General features: G+C 31.5%; 4 protein-coding genes across 6 annotated transcripts; 2 read left to right on the top strand and 2 right to left on the bottom strand.

Annotated features, from left to right (window-relative positions):
• Nucleotides 1–68: 68 nt before the first annotated feature.
• Capr (Caprin) lies at nt 69–5,405 on the bottom strand. Its single transcript, XM_066730792.1, has 6 exons — nt 5,247–5,405; nt 4,049–4,267; nt 3,633–3,980; nt 2,744–3,547; nt 2,350–2,674; nt 69–1,731 (listed from the first exon to the last, which is right to left on the bottom strand). The coding sequence occupies exons 1-6, from the start codon at nt 5,361–5,363 to the stop codon at nt 1,466–1,468; spliced, it is 2,079 nt and encodes a 692-aa protein (XP_066586889.1). The 5' UTR covers nt 5,364–5,405; the 3' UTR covers nt 69–1,465.
• Nucleotides 5,406–6,276: 871 nt separating this feature from the next.
• Nucleotides 6,277–12,417, top strand: LOC136775728 (PAX3- and PAX7-binding protein 1). 3 transcript variants are annotated; one of them, XM_066730761.1, is made up of 16 exons: nt 6,277–6,799; nt 7,713–7,891; nt 8,229–8,385; nt 8,450–8,549; nt 8,637–8,794; nt 8,863–8,945; nt 9,028–9,227; nt 9,311–9,500; nt 9,975–10,098; nt 10,208–10,396; nt 10,466–10,665; nt 10,748–10,898; nt 10,986–11,181; nt 11,266–11,464; nt 11,551–11,669; nt 12,130–12,417. In XM_066730761.1, the coding sequence occupies exons 1-16, from the start codon at nt 6,625–6,627 to the stop codon at nt 12,179–12,181; spliced, it is 2,472 nt and encodes an 823-aa protein (XP_066586858.1). In that variant the 5' UTR covers nt 6,277–6,624; the 3' UTR covers nt 12,182–12,417. The 3 variants fall into 3 exon arrangements, with proteins under 3 accessions (XP_066586858.1, XP_066586865.1, XP_066586875.1); XM_066730768.1 differs by having other exon boundaries at nt 6,660–6,799; nt 7,713–7,802; nt 12,130–12,416; XM_066730778.1 differs by lacking the exon at nt 6,277–6,799 and having other exon boundaries at nt 7,795–7,891; nt 8,209–8,385; nt 12,130–12,416.
• A 571-nt stretch (nt 12,418–12,988) lies between these two features.
• On the top strand, nt 12,989–19,434 carry cv-d (crossveinless d). Its single transcript, XM_066736915.1, has 22 exons — nt 12,989–13,016; nt 13,162–13,388; nt 13,478–13,723; nt 13,815–13,970; nt 14,047–14,189; nt 14,262–14,409; nt 14,476–14,660; nt 14,746–15,065; nt 15,138–15,313; nt 15,380–15,597; nt 15,683–15,902; nt 15,986–16,187; nt 16,290–16,509; nt 16,587–16,744; nt 16,815–16,957; nt 17,025–17,158; nt 17,228–17,351; nt 17,419–17,601; nt 17,665–17,994; nt 18,065–18,320; nt 18,389–18,668; nt 19,230–19,434. Exons 1-22 carry the CDS (start codon nt 13,004–13,006, stop codon nt 19,396–19,398), a joined length of 4,251 nt encoding a protein of 1,416 aa, XP_066593012.1. The 5' UTR covers nt 12,989–13,003; the 3' UTR covers nt 19,399–19,434.
• Nucleotides 19,435–19,559: 125 nt separating this feature from the next.
• On the bottom strand, nt 19,560–21,957 carry mh (maternal haploid). Its single transcript, XM_066736929.1, has 5 exons — nt 21,609–21,957; nt 21,386–21,543; nt 21,199–21,307; nt 21,012–21,131; nt 19,560–20,940 (listed from the first exon to the last, which is right to left on the bottom strand). The coding sequence occupies exons 1-5, from the start codon at nt 21,705–21,707 to the stop codon at nt 19,633–19,635; spliced, it is 1,794 nt and encodes a 597-aa protein (XP_066593026.1). The 5' UTR covers nt 21,708–21,957; the 3' UTR covers nt 19,560–19,632.
• Nucleotides 21,958–22,082: the final 125 nt, after the last annotated feature.

Consider the following 22,082-nt stretch of genomic DNA (forward strand, 5'->3'; position numbering starts at 1 on the left):
TTTTTAAATTAAATACTTAATCTAGCAAACTTTTAATCTTCATTTAAGAAAATAACAACTTAGACAAAAAGAATTCAATAAGTTCTTTATTTGGAAGATACAGTTGTATTTATACGATAATTAAACATAACTAGAGATGGGCGATTGATTACAAATGAATGTATATAAACGAACAATATTCGCATTCATATAATCGATTTTTACAGTGTTTCATAATGGTTTTATTAGTTACTCTTGTTACGCTTACTGATTCAAACGATTGTTAAACATTGCGTTATGTCAAATTACAGTAGAAGCAGCTCTGTTTTGCATTCATACTTTTGCATATCTTCGGCGATTCGAAGAAAAAAATAGTAAGAGCAGAATAGAATCTAGTACTGTTTCATAGGGAATGATATAGCATTGATACATCTTCAAGAGCCTGCTGACTACCTAAATAACTCTAATTGATACTTTTATCATACACGCTTCAACGTCAATTGGAATTGGAACTTGCTTGCGAATATGGTTTACTGTTTGACAAAATGTAGGGACAACGTAAGAGTGAGAAGAGATTGTAGGACGTAAAAAAGAGGAAATGTTTAAAGCAATTATGTAATTATTAATAAATGCCTTAATTATTCGAGAGCAGAGATTTATCATTGCGCATGACATATTTATTATGATCTTCACCTATTAGTTCTTAAATCACTTATTCGAGCGAGTTCGTGCATTTATTTCAGATGTTTGCATGAGTTTTCATTTTTTTTTTTAATTCTTTTTTTAATAAAATTATTTTTCTATCTTTTTTTTTATATTTATATATATAATATATATGTTCATATATATATTATATATTCATTAATATGCTGTTGTTGCCCTGTGAAAACTGCCTTCTGTCACAATACAATAATACTTGTATGGCGGTGATCATAGTGAGTTTACATGTTCGAATTTGGCCATTTACCACTTTTAAATATCACATAGATAATCATGGACCTACGCGTAAGTCAACTAAATTTATCTCTGAACATATATACCAAATCGAAATGTAAAACAATTTTTATTGTTGAATGTCTTATTTATGAAATACCCTAAGTCACAATATCAGTCGTATACCTATATTTGTTTGGTTGTTAGTTGGTTTCAAATTTTCCTTCCTTCTTATCTTTCTCTTTACAAAATTCTATAACTATCGTTAAAGAAAATGCAATTATCCCCATGATCTAATATATATTTGACGCAATATGTTACGATGTAAACTGCAGTGAGATAAGCATTTTTCTTATTTCTATACAATATCCTGGTTAAAGCACAAATATAATATACGTATGCACTTTACAAACGTATTTTCAGTTTTTGACTTGGGAAGTTCTATAAATAGACGAGTGTGAATTCTGTTCTTTTTAAAACACTGCCATAGTAGTGTTTCTCTTTACCCCCCCCCCCCCCCTCTCTTTTTACCGTGCATGATATTAAGTATTTACTACTGTGTTTGCGGTTTACCACGAGGTGCATAACTGACGCGAGTGCTGCTACCACCACTTCCTCCTCCCCGCTGACTACGAAATTGTCCTCTACCACCTCTCTCAATACCACGCTCGCCACGCGAGCCTCCCCTTTGCCCGGTAGAAGCGTTATTCCTTTTAAAGTTGTTATTAAACTGCGTATTGTTACCGTCACTGCTTCCCCAAGAACGTTGTTGTTGATAACCATTTTGATAATTGCTGTCATTATTACGATAATACGCCCCTATATCAAAAGTAAAAAGAAATTTTTAGTCAATCATATATCGTATTGAAACAATCATGTCAAATGTACAGTATTCCGCATAAAACAAATTGATTGAATAGTATTTAAAGGAAATAGACAATTGAAGAATATTTAAAATACGAGATGTTCGAAAGCAATAAAGACAAAATTAGTAAGAATCAATGTTTTAACTTTGGAAAGTCGTTTGACAATCAGCCTCCAACTTAAAGTAATAGGTATTCAAGCGAATGCCCGCATGTGCGTAGCTATCGTGCATAACTTTAGAAAAACATGGTACACAAATATATGATTTTAAAACCGTATATCTCGTATTTTAGTAAATACTTCGATTAAATAGTGAATTAACAAGTTTTTTTCTAATTCTAAAAATGCGCTGTACGAATATGCAATTGTATAAAAATGCTAATGTAAAACAAATTTAAGGTGACCTTCATATGACTACTCAAATCTAAATTAATTGTATTACCCTGTGAACACTTTAATTAAAAACTTGTATTGGACTAATTTTTCAACTGCCACCATCTTTTAAGTATTATTAAATCTTCTTGTTTTAAACAGCAAACGAAGGACCTATATACAATTATCGACAAAACATACCACTTTGGCTACTACGACCGTTTTGTTGAAATCCTCCGCTACCGCTGCCGCCACCACCCCTTCCTCTCCCATTATATACATTAGGATTTCCTTTTCTTCCGCCTCTACCTCTATACGTACTACGTTGTTGATCACCCCAAGCTTGTTGGGATCCGTGCTGTTGCTGCTGAGAGTGCTGTGAATCTGAGCCAGAATGTTGTACTGAGTCGGATTGATTCCAGTCACCGGTTTCTGTCATTTGACACCAATCGACCGGTTCGTTAGAATGCTCCAGGCTTGCTTCCACAATTGCCGTATCCTGAGTTTGAGTTTGTTCCGGTTTGTCCTGCACAGATATTTTGTAACGAAAGTTTTAAAACAAACATACCTGAATAATTATTATACAACTACTTACTTCAGTGGTTAAGGATTGCTGCGACTGTGATTGCTGTTGATTCTCCCCACGTTGAACAGACCCTGGCTCGAAAGATTGTAGCTGAGATGACTGCGATGGAGTTGGTTGTGACGTTGTAGACATTTGCTGAGATTGCTGTGGAAAGGTATTTGGATGTTGAGGGCTATACGCTATATTCGTTGACTGATGAGATGGAGGCATTGGTATTGGTGGCGGAGGGTTAGGATTAGGAAAGCCCTGAATATGAGCTATTTCTTGCGGTGGCTGGTAGATAACTTGCTGCGGTACAACAGGTGTACTCGCAAAGTTCTGATTTGTAAAGGTTTGAGATGGAATAGGCGCATTTACTGCGGCAGGAATGTGTGCTGGCACTATCGGCGCTTGCGATGCTACATCCGGTGAATCTAATTCGGACTCTTGCAAAAAGAAGAAGTTAGGCGTTCCTATAACATCATTGATTCTTGGTGCAGCGGGAACTGCCTGCTGTTGTTGCGACTGTTGCTGTTGTTGCTGCGGCGGCGGCGGTGGTGCCTGCTGTGCTACAAATCCCGCTGCGTTGGTATAATATGACGTATCGACCGGTGCCACAGGATGTGATGGAATTGGCTGTGCTACAACTGGTATTGGACCAGGTACTGGTGTAGCTCCAGAGACAACGGGAATAGGAGCTACCTGAACTGGAAAGCTGGGAATAGGGATTATTGATTCTGTTGGAATGTGTCTTTCTGCGCAATTATAGTCTTCGGGGGTTTGTTCTTTCACATTGGAACTAGCTATTTGTGATTCAGATACAGCCTTGGTAGCCTGAGCATAAAGAGAAAGTTATCATTAAATATAATTTAATGAATATAATTAACTTATGCCCCCCATAGAAGGAAGTGTCACTTACTTCGTCCACTGCAGTTTCCGTGTCACGTACTTGATCAAAATAACCACATTGATTAATTGATGCAATCAAATCTTTCAATTTATTGTAAGTTGTCCCAACAACTTCCCGCTGTTTTCCATCAACCACAGCTACATAATGCTCTGCTATCTTTTGAACTTGCTGAACAAATGTTGGTTGACCTTCGTCACGTTGATGAGTCATTAGAACTTCATTGTAAAAGCTGTCTAAGGATTTAATGTCCTCTTCTGATAGTTTTATAGCACCATTAGTACCACTAAGGAAATCATCTCGTGCAGATTCATTACCCATATTCACCAAAATGTCTTGTATGACTAAAACCTCGCGTACCTAAAATGATTGTCAAAACAATTTGTACTTTCATGAAATCAAACATGCACCATAATTAACACTGATACCTTAGCAATATCCTGTTGCATCCTTTCAACAGCCTCCTTACGTGCCAGCTTTTTTTGCTGTTTGACAGCTCCATTGGCATAACCAATGATTTGTTTGTGCAACTCCCTAGTAATTTCTAAAGTTTGCTGAACTTCATCATATTTAGCAACTGCTATCTTCTGATCATTATTCAGCTCTTTCCCATTTTTCTGTAAATCCCTGTAGGATTCTAATTTACCCTGAGTATAAAAAAATAATAATATGAGTAATTTTTATATATGATTGACAAACCTTTCAAGGTATGGCAATAATGTAATAAGGATATAATAATTGTAAAAAATATATAGAAAGAGAGATGGAGAGATAGATAGATAGAGAGAGAGAGAGAGAGAGAGAGAGAGAGAGAGAGAGAGAGAGAGAGAGAGAAGAAAATATAATATTAAGCTAGAAATAATATTCATTTGCCTTATTCTCTAAAGACAACTGTTGAATGAGCAAAGTATGTTATTGGCTATCATTTTTACATCTCATAATTAAAATGTAGTACTAAGATTGTAATAAATATCACTCAATAGCTACACATTGTTGTCTTTAGTGAATGCAACCATTAATATATATTACAGTTGATTAATTCCAATAAAGATAGTATAGAGTAATGCTGAGATTTGTACAAAACGAATAAAAAAAAATTGTGATCCAATTTTTAAACAGAAAAGCAATACATGGTTAATAGAGACGTTAATATTATTAAACAAAAAAGATAAGAAAAGAATAGAAATTTTAAGAACTATTAGAGTTTAAAAACGATAAAATAATTGTATACATGCTTAAACCTATATTTACACGGGGTAAGGTATTTTGGTAAATATAATAGGAATTAAGACAAGCGTCATATTCGCAAAATTATTCATACGTGTAAAATACACAGCCCGCCATGATATGAGTTTGGTGATGGAAAATTTGCATAGTAGGTGCGCTAAAGATCATGTACATTTTCGGAGTATTTTGCAAGAAGAAAGACAATAAAAATCAATGAAAGTAATTAAAATATGAAGTTATTGGTAAAATCAGTGAAATTTAATGATTTAGAAAATGCGAGAGCACATGGCGTATAGGATTATGGCGGACTGGACTGGACAAGGAAATGCCGCTGCGATTGACAGATATGTTAGATGGCTATGAAAAAAGCGTGTAAGACTCTAAACACTTTATACGTACCTTTCGTTTTTCAAGATTCCGTATTTTGTGCTCGATAGCAGTAATAGCTTGCCGTATTGGTTCTACGGAGGTCTCCGTAGAGGCCTGTTTTTCTAGTTTGGGGTTGGCAGAAGGCATCCTTCACGGGCAACAAACGCGAACTGGATGATGGAACTGATGGAAGCTGGAATCTGGAACCAGTGGAACTGTGACTGTGAAGTTGTGAAGAAGAGAAGTGCTGTTTTCCGTCGTAGTATATGTATGACGTATAAAGTAGGAAGAAGACTAACCAATCACAACTGAGAATTTCAGTGACCATGGTACAATTGCAGATTTTAGATTTTTAGAAACTACATTACCTCTCGAATCATGGATATGCATGGGAGACACATGGGAATATCATGGGATTATAGACCGGCGGCCGGTATTCATAATCGTTGGGATTAGAATTATTAGAAATCCTCTGGTTCTAGTTATAATAATGCAGACATCTAATCGACAATTACTATTCAAATTCAGGCGTAAATTCATCGAGCAATTGAGCATATGTAGAATGATTTTTCACATTTTGGATTGCTTGTAGAATTTTAATAATTAATTGCTATTAACTGTACAGATATTGTAATATTTATAGCTAATCAATATATAATTAGTTTATATTTATAAATAATCTAATAATAAGCAATCCAAAATGTGAAAAAGTATGATTTCAGCCGTTTTCCAGCAATATATTAATGACACACGTGGAAGGAGATATATATATATATATATATATATATATACATATATATATACATATAAATATGTATAACAAGCATCACAAAATGTATTTATGTTTTTGTTGGAAAACGGCTATAATTTGATGTATCTGAGGTCTATTTCTTTTGTTACATCGATGCAGTAGTGCAATAAATTAGAGCGTGAAAAAATGTTTGATTTATTATTTCAACTAATTGCACTAGTTCAATAGTGGAGCGAAAAAGAACAAACCCTTAGTTAGTATATACATGCATATACTATCACTATCCTAGCGAGTGATTAGGTCTGTTCTCGTTGGCCTACACTTTTAACACTTTCTACACTTTCCGTATTTCTGTCTTTGTCCATTGTATAAGTTGATACCCTAAAAAGTGCACAAAGTGTAAAAAGTGTAGGCAACGAGAACAGACCCATTTATTTTGGAACAGTTCCGATTCTCTGACTTGAGCCCTGTGATTCCGTTCCGTATTTCATCATTCCCTTGTCCGTTCCTCAAATTCTTATGAGTTCTGTTCTCAGACCTAATACTTCTAATCCTCTTTCCACTTCCACTTCAAGTTCTCTCCGAGCTCTTCGATCTCGTTAATCTGCAAAGAAAGTGTTTTTAAATTGGTGTGCATAGTCTTTATTTTTCACGAATATGTCGCTATTTAATAAACCGAAAAGAAATATACGACGCCGGCATTTCAATGAAGACGACGAAGATAACGAGAACAGAATAGAAGTCGCCGATTCTCAGCCTGTCAAGCTAAAGACTAAGAAGAAAGACAAGCCAAAACAAACTCTTCTAAGTTTTGGAGAAGAGTTAGAGGAAGGTAAATCTTTTTTACTTGAAAATTTTTAAACATATATATTAACCTTAAAACAATGGTTTACATTATTCAATTTGCCGAAAATATAAACAATCACATAATATGTAAACCATTTATTAAATATGAATACATACATAAGTGCATGCATAATATTGCATATAGAGTAACCGTTTTTCATTTCAACCTCGAACATTTTTTATTTATGTAAAAAATGAGATGCTTGAAACCTCGATTTGAAGGAGAGCTGTAATCCATTTTTCCAAGCGGTCGATTTTTAAATGGAAAATGCAATGATTTTAATGGTCTATAATAATATTAGTTATAGCTTCCGTGCAGCTTATGGGCGATAAAATGTTTTGAAATAGTGATTCTGATAAGAAATGAATTTGTTTGAAGATATAACTGAAACTCCTCTATCATATCATTGAAATCATTGTATTTTTCTTTTAATACTCTCTGTGTACACTATATTTTAACAACATCATATATGTATAAACTGAATTAAAGAGGCTCAGTCCTTAATTTTACTGTTTTAAAGCTATGATAAAAAATAAACATTTCTTAATTAATTGTAATATATTTTTTGTATTATAACAAATTATTTAAATAAATGATTACAAATTACAAGATTCATAAAAATGTAAACTGTACTAAATAATTCACTTTAAGATTTTAATAATTCTTAAAAGACCAACAATATAAAGAGATGGTTAAAATACGACTGCTTGGCAAAATAGGTTAGAGTTTTCTAATAAACCAAGGCTTTTAGGAGTCTGATTTTTTACATAAATAAATAATTTCACAAAGATAAAAATAAAGAAATTCCAGTGTAAGCAAAATAACGGTTATTCTAGAGCATATGGTGTATAGAGTTATATTACTAACATTACATATTTGAGATATACTATAATTTCAGCTGATGACGGGGAAGTGTTTAAAGTAAAAAAGTCTTCAAGGAGTAAAAAACTGATGAAACAGCTTGATCATGAGAGGAGAAAAAAGAAAGGTGAAGAAAAAATGCAGATGGAATCTGAGCAAGCAAACATGTCCATAAAACAGGAAAATGATTTAGAAATAAAGACAGATGATCTAGTAGTAAGCTATCTCTATGATGTTTTATTATTCTTAGGAGTTTGTTGATTTAAGTAACTAGATTTATTTTTAATGCAAAATAAAGCAATTCAAGGTTGTCTCTATGGATTTTAAGTTTACATACAGATTTTTATTATCTTTTAGTTCATATTTATCATGGGATTATCTTTAGAGGAAAGGTAAATGGTATCAAAAGTAATAGACAGATAATTTTTTTCATTTAAATTTAAGATTTGTATTGCTTTATCAGTTACTTTTTATTTGAAACCATTCTTTTACCTTAATTATGTGAATTAACATTATCTTTTGACTCTTAATAGTATAATTATTATTTCATTAGGTAAAAATAAAGAATACAGGACCAATGATCTTAAATGGTCGAGCTGCATTAGTCGCAGGGAAAGATGACTATACATCCGAGGAGGAAGAGGAGCAACATTCTCACAAATTTCGAAGAACCTCTGATAAAGCAGATACTATGAAGATACTACTTGAAAGTATGTAGCTTAGTCTATATATATTTAAATAAAATTTGTTTTAACAATATCGATTTTATTATAGGTGGATGTATTCCTGATGCAGCTATGATTCATGCTGCTAGAAAACGCCGTCAGAAAGCAAGAGAATTAGGTACTGACTATATACCTATTGAAGATCAAAGGTAGTAAATATATTTATTTCTATTAAATACTAAATCTACAATATTTAGTTTGTATCATTTTAACAAAATATAACTTTCTTTTTAAAGTGATGACAAAGGAAAATCAAGGCTTGTTAGAGAAGAAGACCATGATAGAAGCGATGATGATGATTCTCAAGAGCGTATTGACATGACAGTTAACACTGAAGCACGTGATAAAGAGAAAAGAAGAGAAGCGTTTCTTGCTTCACAAGCTCCTATTAAGAGTAAATTGATAAGATAATCATAAATTTGTATAATGTCATCAAATTTTTAGCTACAGTTACCTTTTTAGTTTCAGATGATGAAAGTGAGCATGAAAATGAAGAGGAAGAATGGGAGGCTCAACAGATTCGTAAAGGAGTAACAGGAGCACAGGTATAATTTATACATTGTAAAAACTATATATACTATTGAATAATTTAATTAAGCAGTCACCTAATATATACATATATTGAAGATTGTAGCTGCGCAACAGGATTCCTTAATGCAACAGCAATATTCAATGGGTATGAATGTTAATCAAATGTTAGGATCAGGGTTACCTTTGGAAATGGTTATGATGCCTGCTCCACCACCACCTCCTTCAATTCAGCCACCAGACCCAACGAAAATAGTACTAGTTTCTCCTCAAGAAGTTACTAGCAAAATTCGTGGAAGGTTGTACAATTATTAAATTTTCTTTAACAAAATTTTGTTAAAAAAAAAATGAATTAGGCATTAATAAAATAAATGATTTTTAGATTGGAAAATTTGAAGGAGGTTCATAGAAGGCACCAGCTGGATCACCTCCATCTTGAGCATGAGTTAGAACAGACGCTGAAAGAGCAGGATGAGTGTGAAATTCGTGCGCCACAGCTTGCACAACGCTTCAGATATTACCAAGAGTTGCGTGGGTATGTCACTGACTTGGTAGAGTGTCTTGACGAGAAGGTGGGTGTATACGCGTCACGTTTAATTATTGTGCACTGGGGTTTTCCATGCAATAAACAGTTGTGTCTGTTATATATATATATATATATATATATATATATTTTTTAAAGAATTTCTTAATTTGCTCACGATCCCAGAATCTAATTCTTTTACATTTTAATTATGGATTCTAATAATTTAATTTGCCGGGGTTCAAAATCTTCTCTGTATTGTTGTACTTAATTTGGCATAGAATAAGGTATTTAACAATATAGGATTAACAAATATATTTATATTGAAACTATGGCTTGGTAAGTAGACAATATTTAATTTTTTACGTGTGAAAACGGTCTAATTAATTTTTTTATTTTTTTATAAATATATCATGATTTGTTATAATATTTTGAGGGAACAAAGTTACATTAGAGGGGTTAGATTTAATATTTAATAAAGTTATGATATTTTATGATATTTAATGTAATATTATTTTGTTAGCTGCCTCTGGTTGTGGAATTGGAGCAGCGCTGGTTAGATCTTTATGCAGAGCGTTCAACTGAATTGATGGAAAGAAGACGGCAAGATACAAGAGATCAGACAGAAGAAATTACATTAGCAGCAAGTCAGTTATTTTATCTATAAATTTTTTGGGATTAAGATAATTACAATTCTTTGCCTTTTATTTATATAAACTTTCTAGTAATGAACCTGCTTCTTTTTCGAATATATAGGAGGTCAAGTTGCGAGAAAGGGACCAGAAATCGACGCTCGCGTACGTCGGGCAACAGAGAGGGAAGGTAGAAGGGCACGTCGCCGAAGAGCTAGAGAGCTGGCGCTAAGTTTATCAAAACATGTTGATGGCATGTCAAGTGATGACGAAGTTACAGAACAACAGAAATGTGCATTCAAGCAAGCAAAAGGTAATCTAATGCAATTAAATTAATTACTTAATATTTTTCTGGACTAAACTGATATTTATTTTTTTGTAGAGGAAATTGAAAACAATAGCAGTGAAATATTTGCCGATGTTATTGATGAATACTGTACGGTCAAAGGAGTTTTATCAAAGTTAGAGTCTTGGAAAGAAACGGATATAGATGCTTATGTGGAGGCTTATGTACCGTTGTGCATACCAAAATTGTTATCCCCTATTATTAGATCAAAACTAATTACTTGGAATCCTATTATGGTACTTTAATAAATTACTTCTCTGTTTAATTTAAATGAATAGATTGCTTTGATAAAATGTAATAATTTTTATTTATTTTTAGGAAATTTCCGATATTGAAAGATCCAGTTGGTATAGTGCTTTATTATTGTATGCATTAAACGTAAAAGAAACAGAAGAGTCACTCAAATTAGATCCTGATGTAAGATTAGTGCCGTCAACAATGGAAAAAGTTGTCATACCTAGATTAACCTGTATGTATACATTTGTATTGCTGCAATACAGCTTTTAAAATGGCATTTAGTGTTTTAAACATTAAATATATGTTTTCTTATCAATAGCTATAGTAGAGAAAATCTGGGATCCAATGTCAACGTCTCAAACGTTGCGCCTTGTAGGAATAATTAATCGACTTATTGGAGAGTACCCAAACCTAAATGATAAGAGCAAAAACTTAGAGACACTTTTTAATACTATTTTAGACAAAATTAAATCTGCAGTTGATAATGATGTATTTATACCAATTTTCCCTAAACAGTAAGTATAAAGTAAACTATAAAATTATAGAAAAATTAATTAAAATAGCAATTTTGTAATATTTAAAAAAATCCTTATTTTTAGAGTGATGAATACGAAACATCAGTTTTTCCAGAGACAATTCTCAATGGCAGTTAAACTGTTGCGTAATTTACTATCTTTTCAAGGGTTACTAAATGATGCACAGCTAAAAAATTTAGCATTCGGCTCTTTGTTAAATCGCTATCTTTTGGCAGGCCTACGCGTTGCTTCTGCACCTGATGCTCTGTGTAAAGCCAATATGGTAATTTTTACTTTACCATGAATTCAACAATCGTATCATATTTATGATTATCAATAAAATAATGTATTCTATTATTTAATTTTCAGATCGTGAGTACTTTACCACGTACATGGCTGCAAGGTGAAACCATAGAACAATTAAAAATGTTTGCTAACCTCATCCAGCATCTGCATACTCAATTAGACATAGCTAATCCTACTCATACGTAAGTTATAACTTCTTAAATTAATATGAAATGAAAGAATTCATTTGTATCAAAATAATCTATCAAATGTTTTAATGTTAACTGTGTGGTGGTTTCCGGATAGTGGTTGTTTTTAATTTTTTGTCGATTATTAGCAAACATTCCAGTTTGCTTTGTCATAGCTTAACCCTTTCTGAGTCATTAGGATGTGTATGTTCTAGTTTTTTTTTTTAATTTTTGTACATTTCTAATCAACTTTAATATTTCTATTACATCCTTTGCCAGGGCATTCTGATAACATATATACATCGTTACATATAATTTCACTAGTAAATGTCAATAATTTATTTGTCGGTTGAGATTAAAATAAATGATATGCAAAATAATGTTTAACATCGAAACTATTAGGAAACCAAAAATAACGTTTTTGACCATGGCTATGAAAGCTTTAAATATCAGTAAAAACCTTTTGTTGTTTCAGTGAGGCCTGGGATTACTCCAAGTCAATCTTAAAAATAATTAAGCCATCATAACTTTGTTATTTATAAGTAAAACAAAATATTTATCATGGTACACAACAGTATACATTTTATACAAATATAAAAAAAATTGTATATGAGAAATATTGCAGTGAATTTAACTGTAATTTAAAAAAAAATAATTTTATGTAATAATTAATTTCTGTTCTGACTTCAAATTTTATGTAAATAATGGAGATGAATAGAAGAAATAAAAATGTAAATACTAAAGATAAACCTAAGATACCAATTTTATAAACTTTTAAGAGTATGGTAGATACCGTCATTACAGAGCGGTTTCATCTGAAAACTTAGATATAAAAAAAAAACGTTATTTGATCACCGGTTTTAATTTTAGTAATGACTTCCGATTCCTCAGTGAAGTATCTTTCGGTTAAATTTTCCAAAAAACATTGTTTTTGAAACCCTGTAAGATTTCAAATGAAACTACTTTATAATGTCGGTATATACTTTCCTATTAAGAATTTATTAAATATGATTTAAAGGGAAATAAAAATTACTCCGCGATTTTACGTATTTTTAAATTATTTAAAAACGTTTATAAGATTACATAATCATCTTTACCATCCTTAATATATAGCAAACTTAAAAACGGGAGCTTGTTTTCATATATATGTAGAGTATTTTTTTCACGTTCTCCGTTAAGTTGTACGAAGAAAGGGAAAGTATGATAGGAAGATAATGCAAGATGTATAAATATCTGAATACATGTAAATAATGTCTATGTAGATCTGGGTTTAAGAGATATGAGCTCCAAGGGTTATCAATCGACTCTCAAGAATTCAGTCTGCTTAAATTCAACTAAGACTACACACCATGGGATTCACAGGTATAACCGAAAGCAACATTTTTAAGCAGTATAAAAATGGGGTTTTTTATTTATAATCATTTTTTAAATTAAAATTTTTCAAAATTGACAGTTTTAAATTAGTAGAATATTGATAATTTACTTTAGTTCAGATTTTTTTTTATAGAGAGCGAGTTTACGTTTCATTTTCGAATAGGGAAGATTTTATTTATACTGTTAATCTTTTGGAGTAGTTCTTATGCCAAAAGTTTATTTCTACCTGGGAAAGAATATGTGTATTTATATAATGCCACTACAAATTCTGGGGCATTGGCTGCCCCCGATTCAGCATCAATTTGGGGTTTCTACGGAAAACTTGTAATTCACGCTAATGAAAATTTGCTTACATTGCAGGTAATTATGATATCACTTTAATATTTCGTGTTTGTAAAATTATATATTGGTAATTAAAACAAATATTTAAAAAGTTCTTCTTTGAATAGTTTCGCGACTTGAAAATGAGTTTATGGAATGGCAAAATTGAAGAGCAAAGGAATGAAATAAATATTGGTAGTGATATCGAAGAGTTGAATAAACCCTTTCAAGCAATAATTAATAAAGGATTGATAGAAAATTTTAGGATTTCGGCAGAATCGACTTGGTCGGCAAATATAAAACGAAGTATTGTGGGTATATTACAATTGGATTTAAATCGTATGGAAGATTCTATTGCATTTCATTCTACAGAGGTGGATCAACTTGTTTAAACAAACACACACAAATTATATATAACTATTTTAATTGGTCAGTATAGGAAATTCCTGATTTACTCATTTTTAGATAAATCATTATGGACAATGCGATGTTGATTATATTGTACATTCTTCGGGAGGCAAACAATTAGTGCATAAGTTTATTAATCCGCAAAAATGTATTGGACATCCTCGCCGAGCCTGGACCAATATACCTAGAATTTTGTGCAATAATAATGCACCAGTACGTATTTTAAATTAAAAAATGGGTACTAATCTCAAAGGAAGCTTCAAAACTGATTTGCTTAATATTTTCATAGAGCTCGAATATAAAATCTAGCGAGAGATTTTATACACTAAAGATCGATGAATTGGTACATGATATTTTATCAATCGATGCCAAAGGCGAGATTTATGTGCAACCTTTCCAAAGTAACGAACAAGCGCATTATCTTTTTGCCAGGTAAGAGTCTTTCTTAAATAAAAATGGATTTTCAGTAAAAGAAAGAATATGTGTGTGCTTTTTGTCAAACAGGCAATACTTTGAATTAATTTCAAAGAAAAATATAATGGAGGAAATCGAAATAATTGATTTACATTCTGCGCTTTTGAAGCATGAGCTTCCAGAAAGTGAGATGACGCAAGGAAGAAACACCCCGGATAAAATTAGTATATTTAAATCAGTAAGTAATATATTCAACTAGCTCTAATTATTTTCTCTATAATAACTTAACTATTTTTTTTTCCAGATAGAAAATCTGTTAGATCGTTTAAGCCAAAGATTAGAAACTCCTGGTTTGGACAGCGAAGTAAACAATTTACACAACACAACTATTTCCGTCCTTCTCTATTATTTAGAAATGCTCGATCATGCAGATTTGCAAACAGCTTATAATCGAATTTCTGGAACGAGTTACAAGCAAGAAACAATAAGGCAAATCAAATAATTTTTTGTTACGCATACTCTGCGCTCCATTGTTCTTTATTGAACACGTGTCATACAATATTTTTATTTGCAGGAATCTTTTCTTAGAAACTCTCCCACAAATAGGGACCAGACCAGCAATGTTGTTTGTCCTGGATTTAATTCAAAGAGGAAAAGTGTCTGACATTTCAGCAATCCAGCTATTAACCCATGTACCATTCAACATAAAAAAACCAGATGTAGATCTACTAGTTGGCTTGCAACCTCTTCTTCAACTACCCGATAAAACACCCTCTGATGTACAAAATACTGCGATTTTAGCTTTTGGTACATTAATCTATAAAACCTGTTTGATTTCTTGTCCGCCCGATATATTGGACGACTATGTGCGTCTGTTTTTGGATAAATTTACAGGTATGCGTATCTCTATATATTTGGATTAAACTTGTATTTGATAAAAATCGATAATAAGACATTTTTAAATAGAAAATGAACAGTACGAGAAAAAAATGGTGTGGCTGCAAGGATTAGCAAATATTCAATTAGGACGAGTGATTGAATTTTTGGAGCCGATAGCTAGTGGCAACAGTACGGATTCTGAATATTTTCGTACTTCAGCAGCATGGGCATCGCTTCCAACTGCAGCATTAAGACCAGAAACGGCAAGTTATAAAATAATTTTAATAATGCTCGAAGAGAAAGCATAATAAGTTTTAACATTGTTTCAGGTATATTCTATTTACTGGCCGATTCTAGTGAACAAAACTGAGTATTTAGAAATGAGAATCGCAGCATTAAATTTACTTATTGTTTCCGAGCCAAGTCCTCAAAGATTAATAACTTTGTACTGGTATATACAAACCGAAACCAACGCACATTTATACAATTATTTCTATACGACTCTAATATCAGTGGAACGTACCACATATCCCTGCTACTTACACTTGTAGGTAAAAGGTTCAAATAATAATATCATAATAACTGGAAATATGATGACAACTCTATTCTCCAGAATACAACATTTTTCACAGAGGAAGACTTGCCACGCAGTTCCTTAAGATTCTTCGCAAACCGGCCTCTGACTACCTTATAACTACTGGAAACTATTTGGTTGACTATAGAGATGTGCATCGTAAATTTGGTGGAATGCTCCAAAGCATCGTCATAGCTAATCAGCTTACAAATATACCAGAAGCAGTCTATTTTACATATAACAATTATGGAAGGGACATTGTATTTCATAATGTAGCTGTAAGTGTAATCTATATTTAACTTAAGAAATTAATTTTTTAATTTTAATAGGAGAAAAATCGATTTAACGTTCGTTTCTGTAGTTGTACGTGAAAGGAAAAAATTTGCTACAGTCACTACCCTCGAATGTTGAAAGCTTAGCGGAATTAAGAGATATTTTGAAACAATTTAAATTTGATCGCAGAAAAAAAGAGCCGGCTTATTTAGAAATCATCGCACGTGTTCAGGAAAAAACAATACTATGCTTACACATAAATGAGTCAAGGATATTGAAAGCTTTGGAACGTATGTTTTACAGTTAATATTATCGTGTCTAAGGAGAGGAGCAATAATAATAATAATATATATATATATATATATATACATATATATTGGTGGATTCTTTAGAAACTTCTTTCCTGTCTGATAACTTGTATCGAATCTATCATAATTTGGAGTTCCATATAAACCAACAACGAATTAACGTACCTCTTTCATTGGAGTCAGTAGAAGTTACCGATCTTGGAACAAATGTTAGATTAGCCGTTAAAATTACTTCGTTGGTTTCGCTACGTGGAAATTTCACTTGTGCGCCGTTTGCTGGAAGAAACAATAATGCAATATTACGGTTAGCTATTATTTATAGATTTGCTTATATTCCTGGAAAACAAAGAGAAATACATATTTGTACGTTATATTTTTCAGCACATCCATTCATGAGTCGGAAGTAATCGAAACTTATAATCCATTAGTTGATGTATGGCAAGGAGTAGAGAAAGCGCGATCTCTTCATGGATATCTTCCAATAAATATTACAATGGGGTTGCACGAAAAACCTTTTATTTCATATAAAACTCCTACAGGTTTTCGTTTAGTTTGGATAATTTAAAATTTAATAAGAATGATTTCTATAAAACTTTGGCATTATTTCAGAATACGCAAAGGCAGGAATTATTATCCATGCAAGGACAGTTACAAATATTAGAGGGACACAGGTGAAATCAAAATTAAAGCCAATTTGTCCAAAATGTTCGACACTACATACAATTTCTAAAAATTCTCAAGAAGAATATAAGGTAGCTAGTATAATTAAGCATAGTTGTTTTTCATAAATTTATATAATCAAAGGAAATCAATTTATAGGATCTAAATATTTTTCAATTGGAAGTACCCGAGTTAGGCGGACAAATGAATGTAAAAATGTTTGACTGCGATAACTCAATATTTGATAAGAGAATTATAACCGATATTCTTTCCTCGCATCAAGCAAATTATAAGTAAGCTTACATTTTGTTTTTTGGTCAAACTTTTTTATTTAGTATAATTTTATAAAACTTTTTTAATAGGATTTGGTCCCCAGTACGATTTCCATTGATAGGTTTTCACCTTTTTGACTATTTAACGTATTTGCCTTATAAAGGAAGCTGTGGATTAGCAGCTTATATGGAATCTTTTGATGTACATTCTGAGGTATTGTATATTGCTTTATTGAATAATTTTGTGTTAGCTCTCAGATAATATAAACCTCCTGTATTAGGTGAAACTTGAGTATGTTAAAAACAGTAATCATCATGTGATATCCTTGACGCATCAGGATTTAGTAACATTACGTATTTTGCAACAATGGAATGTTGCTCTACTATACGAAGAAACTAGCTGGATATCGAGATCACTTAAATTAAAAGCAACTAGAAGTGAAATTGGAAAGCCAATCACCAAGGTAAATATTCATATCTCCTAACACATATTTCCTTTGAAATAATTATTCCTGTATCTCTTTTAGATTTGTATAGAAGCTGAAAATGAAATACCTTGGGAATGGGAATATTTAAGAGACAAACCTATCCAGCCCGCTACAATTAGGTTGGATATTAGTTGGAGTCAATCTAATACAGCTAAAGGGAAATGTACAGGCTCTTCTGTACATTTAAATTTACTAGGTGAAATCTCCTCGGATCAAATAAGTGAAAGCAAAAAAGATATTTGGCCCTATGCTCAATGCAGGAAAGCGTCTAAAGGGTTAATACACATACCATTCACAGATGCATGTTATTTAGTTTCAAAAGAACTATCAACATACAGAAAATATACAATTACCATGCACCATACAGATGTGAGTTATATATATGTATATAAATTTATTTTTAATTTAAACAAAAAATAAACATCTGTTTTTTTTTAAGTTATCAGAAAATCTGCTTAACAGCATTTGGAAGCTGCAGCAATTTTACAATTTAATAAAAGGAATTAAAAACGTTTCTACTGTACCCGATAAATTTGCGATAATCGCAACTTTTCCGAAAGATTCTGACATTGGTTATTTAAAAATTAATGACATTAAACTTAATATAGAATACAATTATGATCTAATCGATTTATTCTTAGTCAGAACGAGAATCCATCACTATTTTGACAATTACTTAACACATTCATTTACCAGTATGTATTATATAAATTATAATAATTTTTAAGAGACAAATAAGATAATATTGAATAAAAATTTCTAGGTGCATGCGTTGTGACAAGGAATACTGTTAAAACTGTTTATAATAAAACGATTAAATTTGAAGATCAGTATGAAAATTTGTTGCTTGGATCTTGCAATGAAGATGATCCAGCTTTTGCTGTTACAATAAAGCATCTGCAACAAGGTTTTGAAGTAAACTTTTATGATAAAACAGGCATTTTGAAAATAATTCCACAGGTAACTGGTGGACGAGTATATAATTACACAATGCATATTCCCTTAGAACCAGATTTTAAATTCTATAATTTGGAAAATAAAAGGTAATAAACTGAGATTGTTACTTCAAGAAATGTTACATATAAGATGATCTATTTTAAACGTCGATTTGAGATATTCGCTGATAATTTGGTTTTACGAAAAACTACTTCAAAAACATATTATTTGAAATCGAGGCCCATATGTACAAAAAGCTCTTTTAAATATTTTTAATTTTATTAATGTTTATTGTTTTACATAATAAATTATGCAGACTCGTAGCTTAAATATATTTTTATGTAACTCGGTAAATATTGACACTATTAAAAAATTGTATAAAAGTTTCCTTTACAAAAAGCGGCTTTTCTAAACAAGGTTTGAGTAACCACGACTTTTTAAATACCCTTTAAAGGGTGTTCCATTAAAAAAATTTACACTAACTTTTATGTAGCTGTTAAATGACGTTTCAAAATTAAGTCGATGTCACAATCTTATGACGTCCTCGAAGGCAAATAACTTTTGTTTAACATATTTTTTCTTAAAACTGAATATTCAGAAGACTAAATCATCACTTAAAATGGATGACTCATTATAACATAAACTATTTTATGTTTCTGTTTTATTAGCATAAGGTTGGATGATCAATCCGTGGATATTATGTTTCCAAACAAGCTTTTGTTTATGCACTGGAGTCAAGATCAAAATCTTTTATTTTTTCCTAATTATTTTCTGCAATATAATTGCGGACTTTGCACTTCTAATGACGACGTTGACTACAGATTTCAAAGGACTTGATTTTTATAAATCTATTATGATGTATAAATAAAAGATCAGTATTTGTTGCCTTTCTATTGAATTTTCGTATATTGAGATATATTTTAAATATTTTAACAAACTTATGTAGAAAATATTCTCTTCACAGTTTTATTTAATTCTAATAAAATAAAAATTTAATAAATAGTAAACAAACAAAAAGTTTTATATGACTCTTACAAAACAGCAATAACAATGTACATTTATGAAATTCATTTAGAGGCATGTATCTATGTGTTCATTCATTTCACTATTAGGAATCATTTTAAAACAAATTGGGCAAAAGTATTTCTCCTCCCTTGTACAAGTATTACTTTGTATACTTTTATCATTCTCTTCATCACTAAACTCCATTGATTCATCATTAAAGACAGAACCAATGCATTCGTCTAAATGCTCAGATAATGATGTCCCAGGTTTTATTAATTCATTACAAACTAAACAGTTATGACACTTATTATTCATTGCAACCTTTGAATTTAATAAATTAATAGGGTTCTCAATACTTTCTTCATCAGAGGAACTATCTAAAATTATGATATTTTGATCATTTACTTTATAACTATCTGGCACAGACTTTGCACTTTTCAAATTTGTAATCACATTTGTAGAGCATAAATTATCAAGATGATGATTGATATTTTCTAGCTCCACGGATTTGTAGCATACAGGGCAGATAATAACATCAGAATCTCTAGTTGCATTTTCAATTTTAAATTTCGTTAATGGTGGTGATAGACTATTATGTTTTTTATCTAAACATTTACTTACATGCTGATTTGCTAAATTTGTATCAATTTGTTTATGACATACTTGGCATGTTATGAGTTTAACGTTAATATTTATTGCTGATGGTTTATTAGAATCATTTAATGTACTGATTTTAGCAGATTTAACGTTTCTTAAAATGTTTACATTGTTATTTGGCTTTGTAATATTAAATTTATCTAGTAAATTGCTTTGCTTATTATTAAGACCTCCAAGAACTCCAGAAGAATGAAATTTCGGTGAATTATTATTTTTTGTTGAAAGTTCAACAGAATTCTGAGGACTGTAGGTTGATTTTGGTCCTCCAATACCAAATCCATACAAATTATTCGAGCTATTACCTATCTTTTGTATTCCTTTTGTTGGATTAATTTTTCCAGTCTGACTTGGTATAACTTTTGATTTAGCTTTAGGTATAGTATTGGATAGTGTGTTATGAAGATCAGTCTTTCTCTTTAAATCTTTATTCTTTAGAAGCCATTCGTTAATATTAGTGATTCCTGTCTTACTTTGTACAGTTTTCTTTTGGTTTTCTGTTTTTAACTTCTTTAGAGGCTTTTCTGGCTCCTTAATTTTTATAAATTTACCACCACAGCTTCTTTCATGCTCTGCATGCCAAAAATCAGAAGGTCCAGGAGCACGATTCATAGCACGTTTTACAATACCATAATAAGGAGGTCTATTTTTGCATGGACCATTACATTTCCACCAATGTTGTTGGTACAGTCTTACTTCATTATGAAAACTGTGATATATCTATTTAGAAAATAATAATATTTATTAAATTATTATAATTTAGGGTAAATTATAATTATATATATACATACAGTTATATTGGTTCCAGCTTCTTTATTTATTCTATTCATATGCCTACAAAATTCTGGCCCATGCCCATCTCTGTCTCGATTATTATTAGTAAGAAACAAATATCCATGTATCATTTCATGCTAAATGGATAAAATAATTATACATAATAGAATTTTTTATTATTTGCATAAATATAAATTTGCTTACCAATAAGGTTTCAATCAAATCTTTTCTAGGCCTTAGTTTTAACAAAGGTGCACTAAGGGATATTACACATTGACGGTTTCTAGGATGAAAAGAACATACTCCAGCACAGCTGAAATAAAAATATCATTATTTAAAACATCAAAGTACTATATACAATACATTAGACTAAGAATAAAAAGTATATTACGATGTCATTCTATTGCTCCACTTAACTTCAACTGGGAGCAACACATTCCAAAAATATCGTGCATTGAACTGTACAAAAAGTGTGTGAATATTTGGGGTTGGATCAATGTATTCCAAGGTATTATCAATTAAAGTTCTTGGTTTGTAATTTTTGTTTTCCTGCAAAATATATATTGCTCTTTAAAAATTACATATTTTACTACATATTTAGAAATAGATCTTACAAGTGCTTGTAAATTTGCATTTTCAGTTATCCCAATATTTAAATTCTCATGATATCCGAATGCCGCATCAAAATCACTGTTTGTTTTCGATTGATACATATTGTTTTAGACCTAAGTAATATTTGTTTAAACTCGTCACATTACGAAATTAGTTTCTGAATAAAGTTTTAATATTTATATTTCAATTAGGATTAAAAGTATGACGATACATTAGTTTTTTGTTCACCTATGTCCTATACCGAATTCCGTAATCCGCGAATTCCGCGCGTATACCAGCGCGTACTGGCGCTGACGCGCACTAACGCGCACCAGGGCCACCAGGGGCTGGACAAGTGGACACTCAGCTCACTCAATGTGTCTCACTCACTCTCAAGCCTCGAAGGCTAGAATTGGTGTATACATACATACATAGTATACATACTCTCTCTCTACTGCCCTACTCCCTTGTATTTCGATTGGTTATTGTTCAGGACA

Source organism: Prorops nasuta, unplaced genomic scaffold (assembly GCF_024137725.1).
Source record: "Prorops nasuta isolate Cenicafe-Biocafe unplaced genomic scaffold, Cenicafe_Pnas_1.2 PNAS00002, whole genome shotgun sequence".
In the NCBI taxonomy this organism is placed as follows: Eukaryota; Metazoa; Arthropoda; class Insecta; order Hymenoptera; family Bethylidae; genus Prorops; species Prorops nasuta.